The sequence below is a fragment of the Lepidothrix coronata genome, unplaced genomic scaffold, assembly GCF_001604755.1.
Source record: "Lepidothrix coronata isolate B3197 unplaced genomic scaffold, Lepidothrix_coronata-1.0 Scaffold84, whole genome shotgun sequence".
Taxonomy (NCBI): domain Eukaryota; kingdom Metazoa; phylum Chordata; class Aves; order Passeriformes; family Pipridae; genus Lepidothrix; species Lepidothrix coronata.
In genome coordinates this window covers 1,018,412-1,039,934 of record NW_016690264.1, presented here as the reverse complement: position 1 = coordinate 1,039,934, position 21,523 = coordinate 1,018,412, and the positions used below count along the sequence as shown (strand labels likewise).

The following is a 21,523-nucleotide window of genomic DNA, read 5'->3' as shown; positions in this document are numbered from 1 at the left end:
ATGCTCCTGCACATGCACAGACTATCCAGTCCTTATCCAAGGACAAACACACAGCAGGGCCAGTGCCAGGATAAAGACTGAACCTCTGTGACACGTTGGACCCAAGGAGCAAAGGCACTGGTGTCAGCACTTACCGTGACTTTGTGCTGGCCAGTGAGGTTGGGGGACTCGCAGAGGAGCTGGGTCTCGGAGACAGTCAGGGTGCAGGGAGTGTCTCCAATCAGCACCGTGTAGTTGAGGCGGGAGTTACCAGCAGCCGGCGGGAGCAGGTTCCTGCCCTTTGAGGGAACAAGGAACGACATTGTCAGTTCTCATGCAAAGAGGAATGTTTTAAAAAAACTCAACATAAGGCAAATGCATGCTCTCACAGTGCGGGACTTAGCCCCAGGAGAGACAAAACGCCACCTCCACCGAGGGACATATCCCTTCCTCTGCCCCCAGGCGCAGACTGCCTTACCTTGAGGATGAGGGGAGAGCTGGGCTTCAGCTCCAGCATCCCTGTGGGGCTGAGTGGCTCAAAGACAGGGTCTGGGTAGTAGACGAAATTGGTGGTGTTGATGATCAGCAGGGCCTGGACGTTATCCATGACGAAGCCGATCTCATCCGGGCGGTCGCCGAGCTCCGGAGGGCTCCGCACGGGGTTGTCAATGGAGGGTGCGTAGCACACCATGGTGGTGTCATTGTAGACCGTGCAGTTCTGCAGGAGGCACAGACCGAGGTCACACCCAGCTCCCAACAGAGAGGTCAGGATCAAACCCCACAAGGATCTCCTGAAAGCAACATCTCTGGACACAGGGTTTAGATTTGGAATCTCCTGTTCTGTTCTATCAACGGGCATCACATCCCACCCCAGGGCAGAGACAGACTCCTGCCTACAATGGATGTGCAAGGGATAGCAGGTGAGAGGTCACTGGGGACAGGCTTTTTCTGTCAATATCCTGCAGATATCCCACAAACTTCCCATCAGTTTTGAACACTCAGATCTAACCCTCTCCTGACAGCACCTGGCTGGAGGCTTTGCAGAGAGATCAGTGCCCCTCTCTGGGCAGCAGCCCCTGGACCTCAGCCTTTCCCCACCATCACACCTGATGGGCAAGGGATGAACTTTCTGCCCTGTGTTGCATAGGGATGGCATCCCTCCTCCTTGTGCACTGCCCCCAGCCCCAGCAAGCATCACTTACGTTCTCCCTTTCAGAGCTGCAGTACTTGGCCCGGATCCTGGGCTCTTTGATGGTGGCCAGGTTGGTGCCAGTCACGGTCAGCAACGTCCCACCGCTAGAGATGTGGAGACCATGGGTTAGTAAAGGCAGCTGACACTGGGTCCCCAGTTCTAGGAAGAAAGCACCCATTCTCTCCAGCCAGATGCCCATCTGTCCCAGCCTGGATAAACCACAATGTCCCAGGAATTTCTTATCCCACCCACACGTCACCATGGCTGGCAGGATCTGGCACACATCACTGCCAAATCATCTAGGCTGACCCAGAGGCCAAACAGAGATATAAAACTTGATAATTAACACTAATATCCCACTCTGTGTCCAGGTTTGAGATCTGAAGACAGCTCCCAAGCTAAAGGCAACTAAGCATCCACAATGGGAAGGCATCCCAAGGAGGTTGAGTTCCTCTCTGCCATCCCTTTCTCCATCACACATGCAGTGGGTGACAGGACAGGCTGAACCCTGCCAGTTCTTCTCAATGGCTTGGTGTTAAAAGCCCTGTGGTCCCAGAGAGCTCGACCATGCCCCTGGGGAGCTTGCTCCTCATCAACAGCCTAGGGAAGGTTTCCCTTGGCACTAGCTCTTAATGGATTCCTTTGCCTCCTCTCCAGCCAATTCAAACCTTTTAGAAAAATATGTAAACATTTCAAAAAATCCCCCAATGGGAAATATTTTAATTTTATTTGCCGCCGCCAAATGTCAAGCTGAAATTAAGCAGATCCAAAGCACTGTCTGCTCTTGCCCCCTGCCAGGCTCAGCACCGCAGGCCAGGAGTTAGCAGGGCCCTGGTGCCAAGCCATTGCTCACACTCCTCTCGCCATGTCTCTGGACCGCAGCCTGCCAGTTATCACTGCAGCACGGAGATGTACCCATTAGGATCAGGGAATCCGTGTGGAAAACAGTCCCCTACGCATCCCTCAAGCTCCTCACGACTCACCTGTTGATGCTCCATTCGGGATCAATCTTTTGGATGGTGGGGTCCTCCGTGTAGTTGTACTTCACCTCTGGGTTGCTCAGCTCTGCCCTGTTGATGTTGATGAGGATGGGAGAGCCGCCGGGGGTGTGCCCAGGGGGGGTCCTGCACCGGATCTCACGGGCACTTCTCCTGGAGCAAAAACACACAAGCTGTCAGTGCCTGGGCAGGAGGGAGGCGAGGGTAGCCAGGGGACCAGTGCTGCCTGGGAGCCCCCTGCCCCAGCCCCTCTCCCCTTCTGAAACAGCTGAGGGGTGAAGAAAGAAAGGAGGAAAAGTGAAGAAAAAAACCCAAGAAATGAAACAAAAGGCAGCTGAGAAAGGCTGAGCAGCTCCTGAGCATTCCCATCCTGCGGCTGCTGCAAACAGCAGCGATTAGGGCTGATAACCAGTAATTACCACAGGAAAATATTTAAAGAGCCGCTCCATTATCATCCCTAATCTAAAAATTATCCACTTCATGCCTCAGGGCTTTGTGCTTTTAGAGAAAAATCCCTGTTCTTAGGGCTCTTCCTGCAGCCTCTGACACACAGAGGTTTCAAGAGGAGACACCTTTGGCCACCCAGGGGGTTTGGCTCCCGGGATCCCTCCTGGCTTCCCAGCACAGGCTTCTGGTTGCTGCTCTGTCAGGGGGTCCCGCTGCCTTCGAAGGTGCCTGTAGCCCATCCTCCACCATCCTCTGTGCCCCTCACCCTGAAAAAGCACAGGGCCGTCCCCCGATGGTCACAGAGACATTGCTGCCGGCATTGAGGTGGCTGCCTTCGATGGCGATCCAGGTGCCACCGGAGAGAGGACCCCGGGCTGGGACCACACGGGAGAAAGTGGGTGTCTGTCAAAAGAAAAGAGCATCCCTGAAGTCAGACAGGCTGGGAACTGAAACCCGCATCCCCAAACAGCCTCGACTGGGTGACAGGACCACAGACAAGAGGGATCTGTGGGCTGGGTACAGTACTAAGGGCTGGCAGTGCCAGCAGGACAGTGGGGAGGCAGAGCAGTGGCAGACTCAGAGAAATTCAACCAGCATGACTCAATGCCCGACCAGGGCAGCCCCACCTGTCCCCCAGGAAAACGATGGTAAATTTTCAAATTCACAGAGAAAACCACCCAAAACCACCCGCCATCACCTCCCCCCTGGGGTGCCAGACCTGTCCCCCGGCACAGGGCTTACCACAAAGGTGAAGCTCTTGGGGGATGTGGCCCGGTAGTTGGGCAGGCAGTCACGGATGCACACTTCCACCCGTGCCTCATGCACCTTGCTCGAGCTGGCATCTCCAATTTCACACACAATCCTAAAGGATGAGGGGAAGAAGCTCTCAGTGTCCTGGCACCAAAGCAAAGGTTTCAGGTGCCAGCAGATTCATGAGAAATCAAGGTGGTGGCAGTTGGCACTTCCAGCCATGGAGGGAGCTTCCCCAAAGCCTCTGGGCTCCTCCCAGAGCAACCACAACCAGCAGGTACTTTTCTCCCAGTTCAGTCCAGCCAGCTCCAGGCCTTTTGCAGCATTTAGCACCAGCACCCCTGTCCCTGACCTACCAAGGTGATCTGGAGCACGCCCGCCCCTCACCAGGCACTTACTGCTCGGCGCTGATGTACTCGCTCTCGATGGGGATGCACGTCACTTTGCCCACTCGAACGCCCCAGCGAACATCTTCAAACTTCAGGCCCAGATTCTCGCCAGTGATGGTCAGACGGGTCCCTCCTTGCCTGGGGCCAGTCTCAGGGAATAACTAGGAGAGAGCATGGCCTGTCACAAGGGTGAAGAGCCGCAGGGACACCTCACTCAGATAGGCTGCAGTCCAGGCAGCCGCAGTATGTGTGTTACTCCCCTACGAGCAGCAAGGAGCAGATGGGTGATCATAAATGCCAGTGTGTCTGTAAGTTGCCCACAGAGCAGGAAATACCTCCCCACTGACAGCTGCATCCACAAATCCCCCCAGGAACAAGCCAGGAGATACCAGATGTGTCTAAGCAGAGGGCTGGGAATTGGACACCCCACTGCAGACAGAGCTGTCTCGCAGGTGACAAGGACAGGGATGGGAACGAGACAGGGCAGCATCAGCCACGGCTCCAGCTGAGCCGGCAAGGAAGCACCTGGGTGTGCCTGGCTTTTTGCCAGGTCCCAGGTAGCCAGGGATGAGGTTCCCACGTCCAAGATGACCTCAAAGGAGAAAGCATCTTGACCAGGTTCCTGCAGGGGGGAAATGGCAGGCAGGGAGGAAAAGGGTTTCTCTTTGCCAGTAAACCCTGTGCTAAGACTGGCTGTCTGGGAAGGGACGGGACCCCAGCGCTGTGCCTCATTTACCAGGATGATGCCCAATAAAGCAGACAGGTGTGGCCTGACAGACAGTGGCAGGATGACGGATGAACAGAGGTGTGGGCCCATTGCTGCCTCCAACCAGGCAATTACAGGCAGTTTTACATCAGCCACCACTGGTCCCGAGGTCCAGTGCCCACCTGCAGCACTAACTGGGATGAATGGCAGGGCTGCACGCCCCAGGTAGGTTTGGGGACGGGGCTGGACCCCAGTGACACCAAAACAGAGCAGGGCAAAAAGCAGCTGCAGGTAGCAGGACAGGGAGAGAGGAATGTGGCCTGGGTCAGTCCAGGAAGAAAGCACATCTTAGCCCAGGGAAAGAGACTATTGCATGTGATGCCCTTCTCTGCTCGTGCTCCTGCAGCGCTGGCCAAGAGCCCCTCTAGCGCCAGAAGGCACCCCTGCCTGCACCAAGCCCAGCTCCTGGACAGGCTCAGGCCACAACCAAGCACATGCAAGCTCTTTGTATTCCTGGCAAATCTGGGCAGCTGCAACCCTGGGGCCTGAGCCAGCTGGAGCCTCCTCATCTTTTGCCTCCTCCTACTACTATGTGCAGGGCTCACTCCCGGACATCACCTCCACAGGAGGAAAGGTGGATGAGCTGGGGGTGGGAAATGTGCAGCAGCAGACACAGTCCACGTACCAGCCCTGATGGACCACATGAAGCCAAGGGCTGTTTCTGCACAGACCCACTGCAGCCATCACTGCTAGGGTTAACCTCTGCCCTCTGGATTCACACTGGGCTTCACATCTTCAGCACACACAAACTTGAACGGGGGCAGCCAGTCCCCCCGCACACAAGGCATCCCATGGGACATGTCCCAGGACAGCAGAGCTGGGCCTGGTGCCTGGGCCCTGACTCCAGCCAAGGCAACTACAGCTTACCATTTACACAGCAACAAAACCCTCCAGGGCTGTGGGGAACCACTGTTTGCCCAAACTCTCTTCAGCCCCTGCCCAAGTACGGGATTGGAGCTTGTTCTGGTAGCTGCAGCCAGCATCAGGTTGGGTCTTCCCCTTAAATCAAGCTCCGCCAGGGTGGCTGGCAAGCAGCGGCTGTTTGTTTGGTGTTTCTAAATGAGTGTTAAAAGCTGCTCCGGCATGTTCGATTCCTCCTCCGCAGCAGCAAAGCTGACAAGGGCCATGCGTTCGGGGAGCAATGAGCCCGGGAATGAAATGACATCGTTGGTCGCCCAGCACGGGGAGGTCACGGCTAAACAAGGTGTGCAGGACGAGGGAGCTGAGAAGGAGAGCAGGGGCTGCTGGAGCCTCCCCTTTTCCCCCTTCAACCTCTGGACCCCTGGCCCCAACGAACACTGCTGCTTTTCTCCTAATTGGTTTCACAGGGTCCTTTTACATCAACAAGTGAACGGCTCCAGTGGGTACAAGCAGTTGGCTTGCTCTCAGCTCTGGCGGTCGCAGCAGGGCCAGGAGGTGCTGAGGCCAAGAGATTCCCCCTTCCCAAGGGAAAGGATATCACTCCGAGGGTCACAGAGAGCACCAGGCAAGACACCACAGAGGTCTAGAAGGAGCTTGTCCCCACCACTGAGCAATGGGTAAGTGATTCTTCACTCCAAGGGTGAAGAATCACAGCCATCTCCCAGCCAGCCCCAGCACCCATGAAGACACCTGCACTCCAGTGGGCTGGGCAAGAAGGAGGCTCCAGCTCCTCATGAAATCACTGTAGGACACTCTTTTCCCCCATCAGCCTATGCTGCCCTCTGTGCACCAGGCTTCTCTCTGGACCATTTCCAAGCCTGCCCACAGCCCAGATGTGGGACTGGGGCAGTGGGAAGCAGCAGGCTACAGGCAGGGTGCTGGAGGAGCATCACAGCAACAGCTACACACATCCACAGGACTGCCAACCCCCATGGCACTAATGCAGAGTGGCATCAAGGTCAAGCCCACCTGCTAACAGCTCTGTTCCTGCTGCACCTACAGTTACTGCAAAATTTCATAATGATGCAGGGCAGGAGAGTTGCTACCAACCCTGGACACCATCAGCTGCTGGGAAGCTGCTCTGAGTAGCATGTGGGTGAATGCCTGCAGCCCAGTCACGTGAACACAAAAGAGGACAGGGCACAGCCTAAAAAGAGGCCACCCTGACCATGACCTGGCCACTGCAGTCTCCACCCCCATCATCCCTAGAGATCCAAATTTGGGAAGTTCAGCCTTAGCATGGTGAGAAGCCACTGGGAACAGGGAGCCCTGCAGCTCCACACAAAACAGCAGACCTCCTTGTAGGGATGTGGACTCTGAGGCTTAATCCCACTTCCCCAGAAATGGATCCCTTCTCCTGCCAGCCCTCCACCAGCCCCAAGCAGCTCTCTGCAGGCAGTACTTCTCAGAGGCAGGGCTCTTTGCAGGCAGGGACATGCCTGTTGGGGTGTTCCCCCCTTACCCCACATGGCTGCCACCCAGCACACTGCAGTGCCCATGCTGTGCAAGAGGCAGGCAGCATGCACAGAGAAAAGCCAAGACTCTCATTTCCAGCTTCCATCAGATAAGGCACTGAAACTCAAACAGATCAGATCCTGTGCTAAGTCTCCAGTAATTAACACCACCGAGGCCCAGCCAGCCATGGGTAAAGCAGAAGGTATCCAGCCAAAATACCCACAAGTCCCTTCTTGTGAACCTTGATCTCGGCCCAACAGGCATGTGAACATGAATATACACAATCTTATTAAGCAAAGGTCATAAAAGCTGTCAGGAAAAGGGGATGATGAAGAACTACTGGCCCCAGCAAACACAGTAACATGAACACCCTGGAGCTGCATCTTTCCTGGATCCTCCAGTCATGTGCAGGAATGGTGGGAATCTCGGAAATGGGCCAGAAAGCCCAGGGCATGGGGGTGGGGGAGAGTGGATTTTAGCCTTGGAAATTAAATTGGCAACAAAAAACATTCAAGTACTAAACAAACATCGAGTAGATCTGGCTGCTATGAGGCACTACCAGAGAGCCCTATCCCCATCTCCATGCCCATCTTCCATGTCCCATTCTGGGCCATCTCCACTCATCTGTCCCCACGTACCTTGGTGATCTTGGGGTCAGTGCAGCGGCTGTTGCCGCTGCTGGCGTGCATCCAGCTGCTCTCGTAGGCCAGGCAGTGCTGCCGCAGGGAGCAGCGTCTCTCCGACACGCACCAGCCGCACTCGAAGCGCGGGTCAGCCTTGAGGCACAGCCCGCAGCTCTCCCGCAGGGCTGAGCACTTGTACAGGTGGGCTGTAACAGCAGGAGGAGTGCAGGGGTCAGCATGGGCCCCAGAGCCCATGGGCAAAAGGTTTTAGGGAAAAGGGTACGTGCTCTTGCCCCCTCCCACCAACTCACAGGGTAACAGGACACACCAGCACCTTGGACTCAACACCAAAGTAGAGCTTTGGGCTCTCTCCCAAAGCTTCTTGGAGAAAAGCCTCTTGTTTAGAAACCTTGTCAACATTGTTCCCTTCTACAAGGCACTGGTGCAAACTGGGGAAGGAGCAGTGGAGAGAGGTGAGCTGGAGGCTGGGGCAGCTCCAGACGGCTTTCCCACCCTGATCCCATCCCTCACTCACCCTGGATGTTCTGAGGGTTGTCAATGACGAAGTTCCCGTTCCAGACCACAGACAAGTTGACGGGCAGGTCGCTGATGTCATTCCCTTCATAGAAATACTGCAGAAGGAGACAGAAGGAGGCAGAACCCATTAATTGTTGAGGCAAAATGTCCCAGTGAGAGGCATGGAGAGACATACGATCCCATTACATGGATGTCTCCCATCAGCTCAGAGGAGAGGGATGAGGGCCTCGTTGGGATTTGCTGTCTAGGAACAAGCAGGTCTGACAGCCACTGGTCAAAGCATCAGACACGGCACATGAAACCAGTGGATTGGGCTGGCAAAAAAAGGTAAAGCAGTAAAACAGAGGGTTTCTAAATAGACTCCAACCCCATTAAGTCAAAGGTCTGAAGCTGCTGCTGCTGGGAGAAGAGGAAACAGATGGTGACTGTGCAGCACAGACACATCTCTCCTCACCAGGCACCTGAGCCCTCCCCCATGTCCTCCCCACTCCAGGGATGCTCAGTTGGATGTTTGAGATTATGGTCATCACTAATGAAGCCTGGGCACATCACAGGAGTGGATTCAGTCACCTCCAACAGCCAGTGGGAGGATGTCCCTTGTGGACCCCTCCAGTCCCATCGCCCATCATAACACAATTATACAAAACTGTGGCCACATGGCTGTGGATGGGACAGAGCCAAGGACCATCCTGATGTCACACCAGCCCTCAGAAAGGTCTCAGAAGCGAGCAGCCCTCTCCTCCACACTGCAACTCCAGCTCCCCTGCTCCCAGCCCCACACTGTACTCAGACATCAGACACACTCCATTTCAGGGCTGGCACCACTACTCTGATCCCCTTAGCTCCCATGTAGGGAGGTGATGCCAGGGAATCCTGTCCCCCAGCCCTAGGGTACCCCAAACTCAGGCCCCAGCCCCTGCTGCTGTTCAGACATATCCACCTCCATTGTTCCTTCCAGCCCGGCCAGTGTCTCCTCCCAGCTCAGACCCCTCTCCCCTGCCTCAACACCTGAGTCCCACTCCCAGCAGCCCCATCAATATTCCCTGCAAAGCCCCTGCACACAGACAGAGAGGTTTAATCGATATGGAGGCAGGAAGGCAGTTGGAACCATCCCTGACAGCTAATGACCTCCTTCGGCAAGAGATTCCCCACTCCTCGCCTGAGAAAATGACAGGCGTGTCAGGAGAGATTAAATGAATGATTCATGGGTTGCTGGAGTCTGTTAGGGAGCAGCAGACGCGCTGGCAGAGGTTCACCCAGCCACAGGCAGGACACAGCCCTGCCACCACCTCCAGCCAGTCCCAGAGTCACCTTTCGCAGCCCCAGTGCTGTACAGGAGGAGGTGGCCTCAGCATCGCCTCCAGCAATGCCCCAGGTGCTGCCCCACAAAGACCCAGGACCGCTCCACTCCACAGGAGACAGGGACGAAGCCCATGAAGGAAGTCAGCATGCCCAGGTGGTTCGGGAAAGCAAGGGACACTTGGGTCCTTCTCACCTGACCATCAAAGCTGGTCCCTTCTGTGCTGAGTCTCTCCCAGCCAGGCAGCATCACCAGTCCAGCATCAGACACGGCACCAAAACGGGACACATGCCCAATGTGAGACATGGCTATGGCAACATACCACCCTCAGCCCTACGGGTGCTGATGAGAGGCCAAGCTTGGTCCTCTGTTATAGCTTTTGGCTAGTGAATCCTTCGTCCAGGAGCCACACCTCCAACTGCAAATGCAACAGCTCCACCAACATCTCCCCTCTACAGGTAGAGCCCCATCAGCCCCACCATGCAGCCTCTCAGACATGGCACCTCTTGCCATGCTTGCTCAGAGGACCTTCATCACATCCCCACCACCCACCATCTACCAACAGAGCCTCTCAGCAACATTCCCGTCACCAGACCTGCAAAGATGGAGCCAGAACCAGGCTAGGAGTACAGATCCGTTCACCTTCCTCTATCCTACCCCCATCCAAGGATATCCTCAACAGGACCACAACGAGGAGCCAGCCAGACCCAGAGCAGTGAGCAGAGACCATTCCCTGGCAGCAGGAGGGAGCATGTGCTGGGGAGGGCGGTGCCGGCGCCGGAGCAGAATTTAGCTGTGACGAGCCACGTGGCAGCGTAAGTGAAATTGGCATTTTCAATTTGTACTCTGACATGTCTCATTTGGGGCCCTGGCATCTCGGGAAGGCATCCAGCCTGCAGCTGTCCAAAACACTTATTTGCATCTCTCTGCCCCGGCTGCTTTTGGAAATTAGTTCTTCTGGGAGGTGGGTTGGAAGAAGAAGAATAGGGGGAGAGGGAGGGAGAACATTAACTCTTCATGCACCAGTTCCGAGACAGCAACAGAGCAATTGCGCAAGAGACTGTCTCCCTCTGGAAAAGGACAAGTGCTGAGGATGCTGAATTTGCTGTGGAATGGAGGTGGAGTGGACAGCGGGGAGCAGCGGGAGCACAGGACTGTGTGAAGGGAAGTGGCAGAGCAGGAGTTGTTGCCCCAGCTGGTGTTCATGGCGTGGGATCACCGAGAGAACGTGGATATCAATGAAAAATGTGTCCTTGGCATCTGCGTGTCTGTCAGCAGCCTCTCACCTGCCCTGTGGAGACAGCAGCGGGTCTGTGGCTTGGATGCTGCTACTAGTCCCTGTAGGATGCCGGAACTGGAGTCATGACTGGCTGCTCAGGGACAGGAGCTGCGGCCACACAGGCTCTGGACTCAGCCTTCTGGGATGCAGAGATCCATCAGATCTAATCCGTCCAAATCCATCAGATCCCTTTCTAATTCCCAAAGCTTCTCCTACTTTGAAGGATGTTTCTGAAAGGCCTCCTTGCAGCTGCCCTTGCCGTAGTGCAGGCAGGAAGGTGCCCTCTCCACCCACAGGCACAGCCACAGCCACACTCAGGGAGATGGCAGCATCCAAGCAAAGCAGCAGCCACTTTCCTGACCCGAAAGCAGGTGGGGATCAGGCAAGGGTTGCTTACCAATCTGTCCATCCTATGGGATCCAGACAAGAGCCCACAGACAGCCAGGAGGTCCCAGCATGCTGGCTCCTCCCTGCTTCGAGCTAACACAGTGCTAAACATCCATTAAATACTTAACTGTTATTAACTTCCCAGTTAATCAATCCCGGTGGCTGGCAGCAGCCTGGGATAAGCAGCAGGATGAGTGTGAGTGGGGGGATGCACCTACCCAGGCAATTCTGTTATCAGACCAGATTTTGCTCTACAAAGGTGCCCAAGACCACTTGGCTGTGCCAAAGGATGATTTGGCTTGGCAGTTGCTACAAGGACAAGTTGTGGGAAAGGGATGTTTGAGAGCAAAAAACGACAGGCACAGCCCTGAGAGCAAACCAACGGCACCCAGAAGTGCTCTCATGCAGCACAGTCCACAGAAGGAGATGGGAGAAAAGATGTCATCAAGTGAGTCAACAACTGAAATATGAGCTGCCTGGCTCCTTACCTAACCCAGCCAGCCTCTCCATCCCTCTCCGGGAGAGCTTACAAGGCAAATATGGAAGAGATGACAGAGGATGCTTCAGTCCACCAACCTGGATACCAGCCTTCCTAGCAAGGTCTCCCTCTGTAGAAATGCAGTTCAGGCAAGAGAACTCATCGCTAAGCCTTTCTCAAGGCTTTTCACCCAAAACTTACCTCAGGCATCTTCCCAAGTAGCAACCAACAACCTCATACACTTCTCACATCCGCCCTGTCCCCATGCAGGGGATGCCACCAGCCTTGCACATTGCAAGAGCTGTGGGTGTCACCTGCCCTGAAGGTCCCACTTTCAGTTCTAGCAAGCCCACTGCTTTCCCACCCACCAGCTAGCAGTAACAGGCATTGACAGTTGCCCAGCTTCCCTTGGGATGAGGGATTCAGCACTTGGAGAAGGTGCCTCCAGGGAGCCACACAGGGGACAGAGCTGCTGATCTGGGGGCAGATCACACTGAGATGCACTTCAGGATGCTCCTGCAAGTGCTGCACCAACTAGCCAAAGCACTAGCCCTTCCCAGGCCAGGGGAAGCACGGTGACCCCCCCAGCCCTCAGATCCCTTGCCACAGGGCATCCATCCCACTCCAGCCGCAATCTGCACAGCCCAGCCCAGGGGAAGGCAGTGGAGGGGTTGCTCCTCTGCAAGCAAACCCACACATCCAAATTTCCCGTGCAACAACCCTTACTCCCACATGCACCATCCCCCTGGGCTGCATTTCTGGAGGAGAGCTTGGGCTGCAGCTGTGTCCTATTTTTCTGTAGTTGATGACCTCAACTCCTTCCCTGCACTATGGGGACGGCAGTAATGTACATCGCGTCTCGCCAGGGCTCAACTGCAATTCATCATTATTTTATCTGCTGGAATTTAATTGGATCCTATCAAACTCTCCTGATACTCCCTTTTCACTTTAAACACTGCTGCAGGAAAGATAAATGTAGGCACCGCTAGGACGGAGAGCATGGCTTTGTCGGCGAACGGAGCTGGGGCTGCGAGCTCCAATCCTGTTTCCCTCTCCATGGCTGGTTAATTAGAGATACATATACCGGAGGTGTGCAGTGCTCAGAACAGGGCATGTGTGTATGATTTATGTTCCTCTATAAATACACCCTTGGCCGAGTATACCGTCATCCACACAACGGTGCAACTTGACAGTAACACTCAGCCTCTGATTCTGGATCTCCTCTTGCTCTTTTCACATGGATCTCCTCCTTTCCTCCCCCATCACACACAAGCTTCTTCACCTGGATTCCTCCTTCCTGAAATCCAGCAGGGTGTGAGAACCTGAGACCCTGGGAATATGTCAGAGCAACACTCAGGCTCCACAGCAACAAAAAAATACTCAGAAAACATAAATTTACCAGGCCTTAACTCCCTCCCCAGCATTCATACCTGGGGCTGGGCTTCAGCACCCACGCTGGTTCCCACTTGTGTGCCCACCTTATCAGCCCAGCTTGCTCTGCACCCACACTTCGTCACTGGAACAAACAACTCCAGGAGAACATCCTGACCCGATTCTGGCTGGTGAGCAGCAACCTCCACAGCCACAGCAGAAATAGGTGGGCAGGGTGGGCTCTCCGTTCCAGGGGCATGGGCAAGAAAGGAGCCAAAAGGGAGCCAGGGAGGTGACACAGCTGCTTCTCGCCACGTGAGGCTTTGGTTAAAAGGAAAGGGAAAATACTGAGGCATGAGGTTTAATTTAAAGTACTGAGACAACAAGCTCATGGAAAGGAGATCAGGGGTTCTTCCTATTTATATATTTAAAGGAAAAGAGCAACTCTGGGGGTATTTCAGCCTTATGAGGAATGTTCTGGAAAGAAAAAGCCAAAACCTTGGCAGCAAGAAACACCTGTAGCTATTTTGCCAAGGCCAGGACTAAATCAGATCAAGTCCAATGTTACAAACAGTAGTGCAGATTCAGGATTGTGGCACTTTTCAACAGCAAAATTGTTTCATTTCTGCAGCAATCAGGAGGATCAGCCCTGCTGAGGGATGGTAGATGAGAAAGAACAGTCAAAGGCAGGGATGTTTGGGAAATGAAATTCAGTGGCATTACCTGCACGTGTTAAGACAGGTGACCATTTTTCCATCCTCTGCTGCAAAAAACAAGCCTGGAGAAGTCTGCTTCCAGAAGATTAAAAGTAACCAATTAGCAAAAAAATAGTTTATTGGCAAAAAACTTCATTTTCTTAGACAGGCTTGTCTTTCCTCTTTGCATCTTGACAATATATGTGGCAAACCTTTAGGATTGCTTTCCTTTTTAAGAGCAGAAAGAGGCCAAAGTGAGGAGGCAGAAAAGGTTCTTTTGGCTTGATTTTTACCCTGTGATGCTGGGGAACACCAGAACTGGTCTCCCCTGAGTTTGCCAAAGATCTATTGGGTGTTCCAAACAATGTTTATAGTTGACACTCAAACTCTAATGAATGGACTGCTGCATATTTAACAGAGACGTCCTTTCTTCGAACTGCAAACAAGTCATTGGAGTTTGACAAGCACTAAAACTAAACAACAAAGAGTTTTAAGGGGCTTGACTTATTATCCCTTCCATTCACCAGTGACTCAGGAAAGCATCCCTAATTCCACAGAGTAATTAACCTCTTGTTTAAATCTCACTAAACTCCTGGAAACAATGTGTGCTTAAATGCCTTTCAGAGGAGAGGACATCCATTCTTCACTTTCTGGCTGGGAAGATGTCTTCCTTTTCCTATTTCTCCACTTGCCAGTGTCCTCCACACCAGGCATGTCCCAAAATCCTAACCCAAAGGATGAACTGCAATGGAAGAAGCCAGCAGGTCATGGGTGAGTGACAGCACAGGAGCCTGAAGCGCTTTCAACCAGCCAGATGGGCTGTAAAAGGCGCGAAGGAGACAAACACCACAGAAGTGTGAATCTGAGTCCCCCACACCATAACGCAGCCTGGCTCGATGCCCTCAAATGTTAAAGCAGGCGAGCAGACCCTGAAAGCAAGGTGGCTTCTTTCACGCCAAAACTCTCCTCTTGCGTCTGTGAAGACACCCTGCGCCTGAACACCACATCTCCTGCCCAGGACTGCAGCCCCACAGAGCTGCTGCCACTCTGACACACCTCACAACACCTCACACATGCTCTTCTGGCAATTTGTGCTGTTTTCAGGGCACCCCTGACAATTTTCAGGTCAAACATCCACCACTGTCAGCCCAGGATAAGGTGTTGGTTACCTCAGCTCTGAGTGAGGACCACAGGGTGGGCAGGCACACCTCAAGCTGTCTTATCCCTTTGGAGAAGAGTTACAGAGGCCGTATAGTTCATGACACCAGTTCTGGCAGCCATGGCACCCCTTGGGGAACCCACCACAGGCAGTGGGTTTTGCTTCTCTCTCTCCCTCATGTCTGGCAAATTGAGATTTACTGCGGGAAAATGAGCCCAAATCACTCAGAGCCCCTTGCCAAGCTCCATGTCTGTTATGTAAAGGCTCCTCTCTGGTGCAGGCACCTCTGCCCACAGGAGCCATCAGGCTGTTGCTGCCAGCACTGTACAGCCATAGCCATAGCACTTCCCTATAGGGAGCATCCTGCAGCACACACGTCCCAAACTGCCTTGGAATTAACTGAGCCAAACCACACACTCCACAATTGGGCAGAAGGGACCTGCCAGCTCCAGACAGAGGAGACCTGGCAGAAGATTGGGCTGGCCAAGGGGCTCTGGCCAGGCAGGGGCTCACGAGCTGTCCCTGCAAAGGTGGGGACCAGCAAATCACTGCAAGAAATAGAGGTCTGTGAGCCAACATCCACTTCCCTCACATGCACAAGGCAGCTGAGGTTTTGGATCCTTGGTGCTGATGCAGCTCTGTGCCCAGCTGACAGTTCCTGCAGGCTGGGCTCTCTCCTGGGAACAGAGACACCACGCTTCTTCCACACTCTGCAACAGGGCATTGGTTCCTCCAGCCTGTTTCCAGACACAAGCGCTCCAGCAGCGGGGCCAGGCACGGACACATCACAGAATAGCCCTTGGACAGCAAAGAAAGTTCACAAAGCAGCCTTCTGCTGGGACAAGAGTGGTTCAGCTGACCCCCAAGAAGCCTCCCACATGCCTGCAATGGAGACAGAGCAGCCAAGCTTGGCTACCAGCAGCAACGAGACCCTGGTGAAGGGACTTCCACCACTGTGGTGTCTCTTTGCACACACATCCATCATATTCCCTTTGAAGTACTAAGAACAAGCCGTGCAGGTGACAAGCAAAGACTGGGGCTGGGAGCAGACCTGCATGACAAAGCCCCAGTGAGGGTCACAACACCACAGAGCAACAGCCATGACAGGTCCATCTGGCTTCTTTTCTTCCCTGAATGCAGCAGCAAGAAGACAAATCTTTGCTTAAGCCACCTGGTAAATGGCTTCTCACAGCAGAGCCCTGCAGATTCCGCTCTGGTCCTGCTGCTCCCTGGGGCCTGGGCCCTGTCCTGCTGCCTGCATCCACCTCCAGGCCAAGCACAGAGCCACCAACATTTCCAGCCAGCAGCTCAGGACCTGGAGCATTTCTGCTCTTCACAAACTGCCTGTTACCAAGAAAGAGCCCCGGCAGCACGGCATCCCCCTGGCACTGCCAGCACAGCACCCCCCTGGCACTGCCAGCACAGCATCCCCCTGGTACTGCCAGCACAGCATCCCCCTGGCACTGCCAGCATGGCATCCCTCAGCACTGCTGGCCAGGGCAGGAGGCAATGACTCAGGATGCTTCTCCTGCCCAAAGGCTCCACAGCCCTGGGATCACCGGAAGAGGGAGGGAGCCAGTGCTCATCTTCAATGGCCTCTAAATGTCACTCGTGCCACCAAAGGGAGCAGGGATCGGCGCTGGTGTTAGGCTGCAAATGAGCTTTCACAGTATGGGAGATGAAAAACAAATTTTAAAAGGATTAAATGGGAGAGAGAAGGGAGGGGGCAGCTCCATGTGAATGAGGGCAGGTCTGTGCAGAGCCCAGCAGGCAGCCAAGGAGCTGAGCAATGCTGGCTCCCAGTGGGGGCTATTAACACCCAGGGTGGTTTGCTTGTGGGCCTGGTGCACAGCGAGAGGCACACACACAGCTCACCCAGGGCTGCAAAACACCCTCCCACTTAGGGATAAAGCACCCAGAGAGGGCAGAGCAGGCAGAGATGCCTGCACGAGAGAGCTGAAGTGACAGCGCTGCAGGGAGCAAGGACACAGACACAGGGAGTGATGCAGAGAGCATGGGCGGGCAGGCAGGCAGGCAGACGGGAATGAGGCAGCTGCTGGTCAGAATCAGGGATGGAGTCAAGGATAGACAGGAGCTGCAGGGGAGGAGGGGAAGCACTTGCAGGGCTGGCCAGCACAGCTGCATGTAGGGGGCTCCTTGTGTGCAGCAGGACACAGAGGAGTTAGCTCAATCCCGTCTGTAAAGTGGGATGGTTTGGTGTCAGGGGGAAGCGAGAGTAGGCAGAGAGAAGGAAGAGGCAAGGCTCTGGCACATCTGGGCCAGCTGGCTCCAGTCCAGACAACTTTCTTCAGCTTTGCAAAGCCAATTTTCTTGGAAGTGCTCCTAAAACCTGGTGGCCCCAGCATTGATCCTATCCAGAAAAACCCCAAGCAACCTCCCCATGCACCTGGGTGAAGTGGCAGAGAGCCCACCTCAACGCCACAGCACCAGAACCCCCCGTTACCTGCCCATGGGAGAGCAAACCTGGCCATGCAACGAGCCAGGGTGGTCCCGAGGCAGGCGGGAAGGAGCAGCCCCACAGACAAGGCCCACGCCAAGGCAAAGCACGCACTCACCGAGGTGTTCTGGCACTGGATGCTGGTGCTGTTGAAGCGCAGGGCAGTGACACGAGTGGTGCTGCCGGGGATGTGGAAGATGCACTCGTAGTTACGCTGGCCAGACTGTGGCTGGGGCAGGTTTTTGGCTGTCAGGGTGATGGGTTTCACCACACCCACAGGGATGTAGATCTGGGTGGAAGGCAGGATCTGTGGGCAGTCCTGTAAAGGAAACAAGAGGCAGTTGATGAGATGGGAACACTGTGCAGCCTCCCCCCAGCATCCTGTGACCCTCTCCTTGGCTGGCAGGCTGGGCACATGCTTGAGTAAACACTCATGTGCCAGCACCCAAACCAGCATCTCATGGCTGTTCTGCTCACAGCCCTGGAGACAGAAGAGCACAGAGGAATCTGGTGGCAGGGTAGTAGTGTTTTCCACAGCATCAGTTGATTTAGGTGGGAGGTAGGGAGAGGACTCATCTATGGAACCTGTAACCTGGCACCACAACAGCAACACATGTCTGGGCTGACTGGTAATGAGATGGACTTTATTGTGTCATTGCAGTCAGTACGTCTCAGACTTAATGCCCACCGGGCTATGCACTGTCAAGCTACACTCTTGGTCTTCCACTTTCCCTTACAGCCTCCATCCCCCTTCCTTCACAAGTGGACAGAAAAGCCTGAAGCAGACAGGACCAGCTCAAACCAATGCCACCCCAACCAGCCCATCTGCAGGCTGCCCAGCAAACAGTGCCTCTGGCCAGGGAATGCTGGTGAGTCCAAGCTGGAGAGAGCAAGGCACCACCCTGCCGGCCCCCTGCACTCCCTGGGGAAGGAGACACCAGGAGGGCAAAGCACTCTACTTGTAATAGCCACAGGCTCCCACCTGCTCCAGGGGAGCTGGTGACTCCAGTGTGCAAAGCACAGGGGAGCAGGAGAGAGCAAAAATAAATCAGCTCAGGCAGCAAAACAGCTCTGCAGCCCCCGTGGGTGACACTTCGGCAACAACAGCCTGATGCAATCCCGTGCTGGCTTTGCCGAGCTGGGCAGAGGTCTCACACCTACAGCAGATACTCCTGGGAGTGTTGGCTTGAAATAACATCAAGAAGGAATAACATGTGCTGAAACAAGCTGCTTTGAAAACAGACACAGGGTGGACACAGCCACCCCGCTGCTCCCACAAGGCTGCTGATGGCCACAGCACAGCTGCAAGGGCAGCTCTCACCCCAAGGCCACCAGCAGCCACGTGTGACCAAGGCTGCCCAGCTGCCTCCTGCCACCCTGCAGCAAGCCAGGCCAGACCTTGCACAGCACCGGGCTTTATCTCAGCCAGTATGATTAATTAACTTTCAAACGATGCAGAGAAACAAGAACAAAATTGTTTCATTTAGCAAATATTAACAGAAAAACCCAACTAGTTTTACTCTCTGGTTTCCTGTTCTTCACAGGACTGTATTCTCCAAAAGCACCATTTTTAAAGGGAAGAAATTATTTACCCCCAAAACATACTAAACAAAATGAAAGCAGAGAGGAACAGTGATGTCAGCTCCAACCCAGAGATAGCAACAGGTCTGGGACAGTCTGGGGACCCTCGGTGCTGCTCTGCCACCTCTCTGCTCCATGTCATGGCTGCCCCTCTGCAAAGGAGGGCTTCAGTTGCCCCCCCTTTCAAAATCAGCTCAAGACTCATAGCAGGAAGACACCTCATGCCCGTTGCCATTTCCATGGAGTGGCCTCACTGCTGCAAGACAGTTGTTCCCCACCAGCTCCCAGCTCAGAAGTGCTGTTGGAGGGAGCAGCCCCCACCTGCTTGATCCCCCTCCATTGCTGCAGTGGGACCCCTCGAGTGGCACACGCCTTCCCTGCAGTGCATGCACACACTCAGCAAGGATTAGCTCCTGGCTCATTCTCCAACACCCCCACCTAATTTTTCAGTAATTATTGCCGCCAACCCAGCTGGGGTGGTGAGTAAGTGGTGGGTAAGTCCATGCCCCTCCCGCTGGGCTCACCACGGCTGTTTGTAGGGCTGGTGCCCAAGGAGCACAGCAGGCACGTGTGTCCCTCTCCCCACGCAGGCAGGTGGGCTTGTTCTGCTGACTCGTGGTTTGAGCTGAATCCCCCCGGTGATGTCACATGCTCCACATCTGCCAGCAGAAGTGTCTCATCCAGCAAAAATGTCATCCTGCGCCCAAACAGGAAGCACCTGGTGCTGGTGGGCGCCCACTGTGCCCAGAGGGGTGGGGGCACAGGGACAACTCATTTCCCCTACAAGTCCAACCGCTGACACAACTTGTTCCAGCATTGCCCAGTACTTCCATCCCTTGGGAACACTCTGCACAGCCCACAGAGCTCTGCATCCTGCCAAAACCAGCCCCTCCTAGCCCAGTCCCAGGAGCAGGGAGCTATGAAGGGATGGGATGAGCTTCTCGAAAAGCAAGACCCCAACACACAAAAACTCCCAAACATTGCACAACTTGGATTTTCTCCATTAAAACCATTTTTCTAGCTGGATAAGAACATGACATGGGTGTCCAGGTTCGTCTGGAGAGGTAAGAGCTTTAGAGTCACACTGCAAATGCTGTGGTTTGGGTTTCTCTGGCAGGTCTCAGCTCCAGCTGCAAGGCCGTACCATCAGCAAAGATGAGATGAAGGCAGTCTGGGACTGGGCCTGACCCTGGCTTTGAGGTTCCCTCACGAAGTCCTCAGCCATTCCCACTGGTGGGGAATGAAGAATCAACACAAGCTGAACCTGCTTAAGTTGAACTGACACACTTGGTTCCTGCAGTCCAGGAGCCTTTCACCCTCCACAGCAGCTCTGCATCAGCAGAGGCTGTCACAGGAGAGCTGCTTTTTGGAATGGGACGCTCCAGTGTCCATCACTGACCATCCTATGGTCACCACCATGCACCCCCAGTTGGAAAAAGGGAACAGCAGCCTGTGCTGCTTCATCACCCCTTCCCCAGCACTGCAAGCCCCACAGTAAAGCCAAAGAGGAGGGCAATCTCCAGAGCCCAGGCTTTAAAGCCACCACAGCCAGAGGGCAGGGACATCCTTCCTGCTATCATCATTCCCAGGCACATTTACATGAGTGGTGGCTCCTACCCACAACCCATTCCAGCTGTGCCACCCCTTTAAATCCCCACAAACATCCCTGGCATGTCCAGGACAGAGTGCCATGGGTCACTCTGTGTTTTCCTACAAAACAGCCACTTTCCTACCCAGGAAACCGTGGTGAACCACCCGTGGGAAGTAGCAGAGACAGAGATGAGCTCTGTTGTTACCCTCTGTTCCTCCATCTCCTGAGCAGTGCCCACCACACTCCAGCCAACGCAGACAGACCAAATCCTGCTTAAAATAACCCTTCTGCAGAGAGGATGGGGCTGGATGTCTACCATTAACTTGTCCAGTGGTGCCATGGGCTGGCACTGAGCCCCCCCACCCACCACACCACCCTGCTGGGGACTGGGATGGCCAGGGATGGGGACAAGATGTCTCACCTCAGCCCGGTCACAGAGCCCACAGCAGCGGCTGGTCTGAGGGTATCTCACCATCCCTGCTGGGAACTGCTGAGGCCACATCAATCTGCAAACAGGCTGAGCCAGGCGCTCCAAACCTCAAGCCAGGCACTGCTCCAGGTCCCAGTGTGGCCAAAAGGTCTACTGGAGGACACCCTGCTCAGGAGTGACACAAGTTCCTGAGCAGCTGGTCCGTGGGAGAGCTGTGAATGTCCCAAAGACAACAGCGCTGTGGGTACAGCCAGAGGCTTTTGGGTTTGCCTGGCAGAGAAGGCAGCAGAGACCAGCAGCCACCTCAGTGAGGTGAATGGGCAGACGAGAGTCACTGTGCTCCAGTGGTCTGCACACCACGTGTTGCGTTTGCAGAAGCAATGCCAGGGCTGCCTGGAAGTGTGACCTCAGAGCAAGCTTCTGGATGCCTGCGATGGGCAGATCCTCACTGTATTTCTTCGGGGCATAAACTAGGACAAAGTAGCTTTTTACAATTTTCTCATGCTAGTGAATCCCCCCTCAGGCAGCAGGACCCTTCCCACTGAGCCCATGCACAGGCAATGGAAAACCCAGGTAAGTTCAACCAGAGCCTCCTTCCAGAATAAGGACAGAGAAGAAACTCTCCTTCCCGTAACTCTCCCTTCAGGACCCAAATCAGCATTTACTGTAGAGTCAGCAGTGGCTTGCTAGACCTCCAAACCCAATCCAAGCAGCCAGCAATGCTCCCACAGGCTGGG

At 54.6% G+C, this 21,523-nt stretch overlaps 1 protein-coding gene across 1 annotated transcript in view; it reads right to left on the bottom strand.

Annotated features, from left to right (window-relative positions):
• Positions 1 to 21,523, bottom strand: part of PLXNA1 (plexin A1) — a 119,617-nt gene that overhangs the window by 31,763 nt on the left and 66,331 nt on the right. The window contains 10 exon segments of the mRNA XM_017820636.1: positions 135 to 278; positions 458 to 697; positions 1,182 to 1,275; positions 2,155 to 2,322; positions 2,882 to 3,018; positions 3,358 to 3,478; positions 3,765 to 3,916; positions 7,536 to 7,726; positions 8,056 to 8,152; positions 17,303 to 17,503. Coding sequence (XP_017676125.1) covers positions 135 to 278; positions 458 to 697; positions 1,182 to 1,275; positions 2,155 to 2,322; positions 2,882 to 3,018; positions 3,358 to 3,478; positions 3,765 to 3,916; positions 7,536 to 7,726; positions 8,056 to 8,152; positions 17,303 to 17,503 — 1,545 coding nt within the window.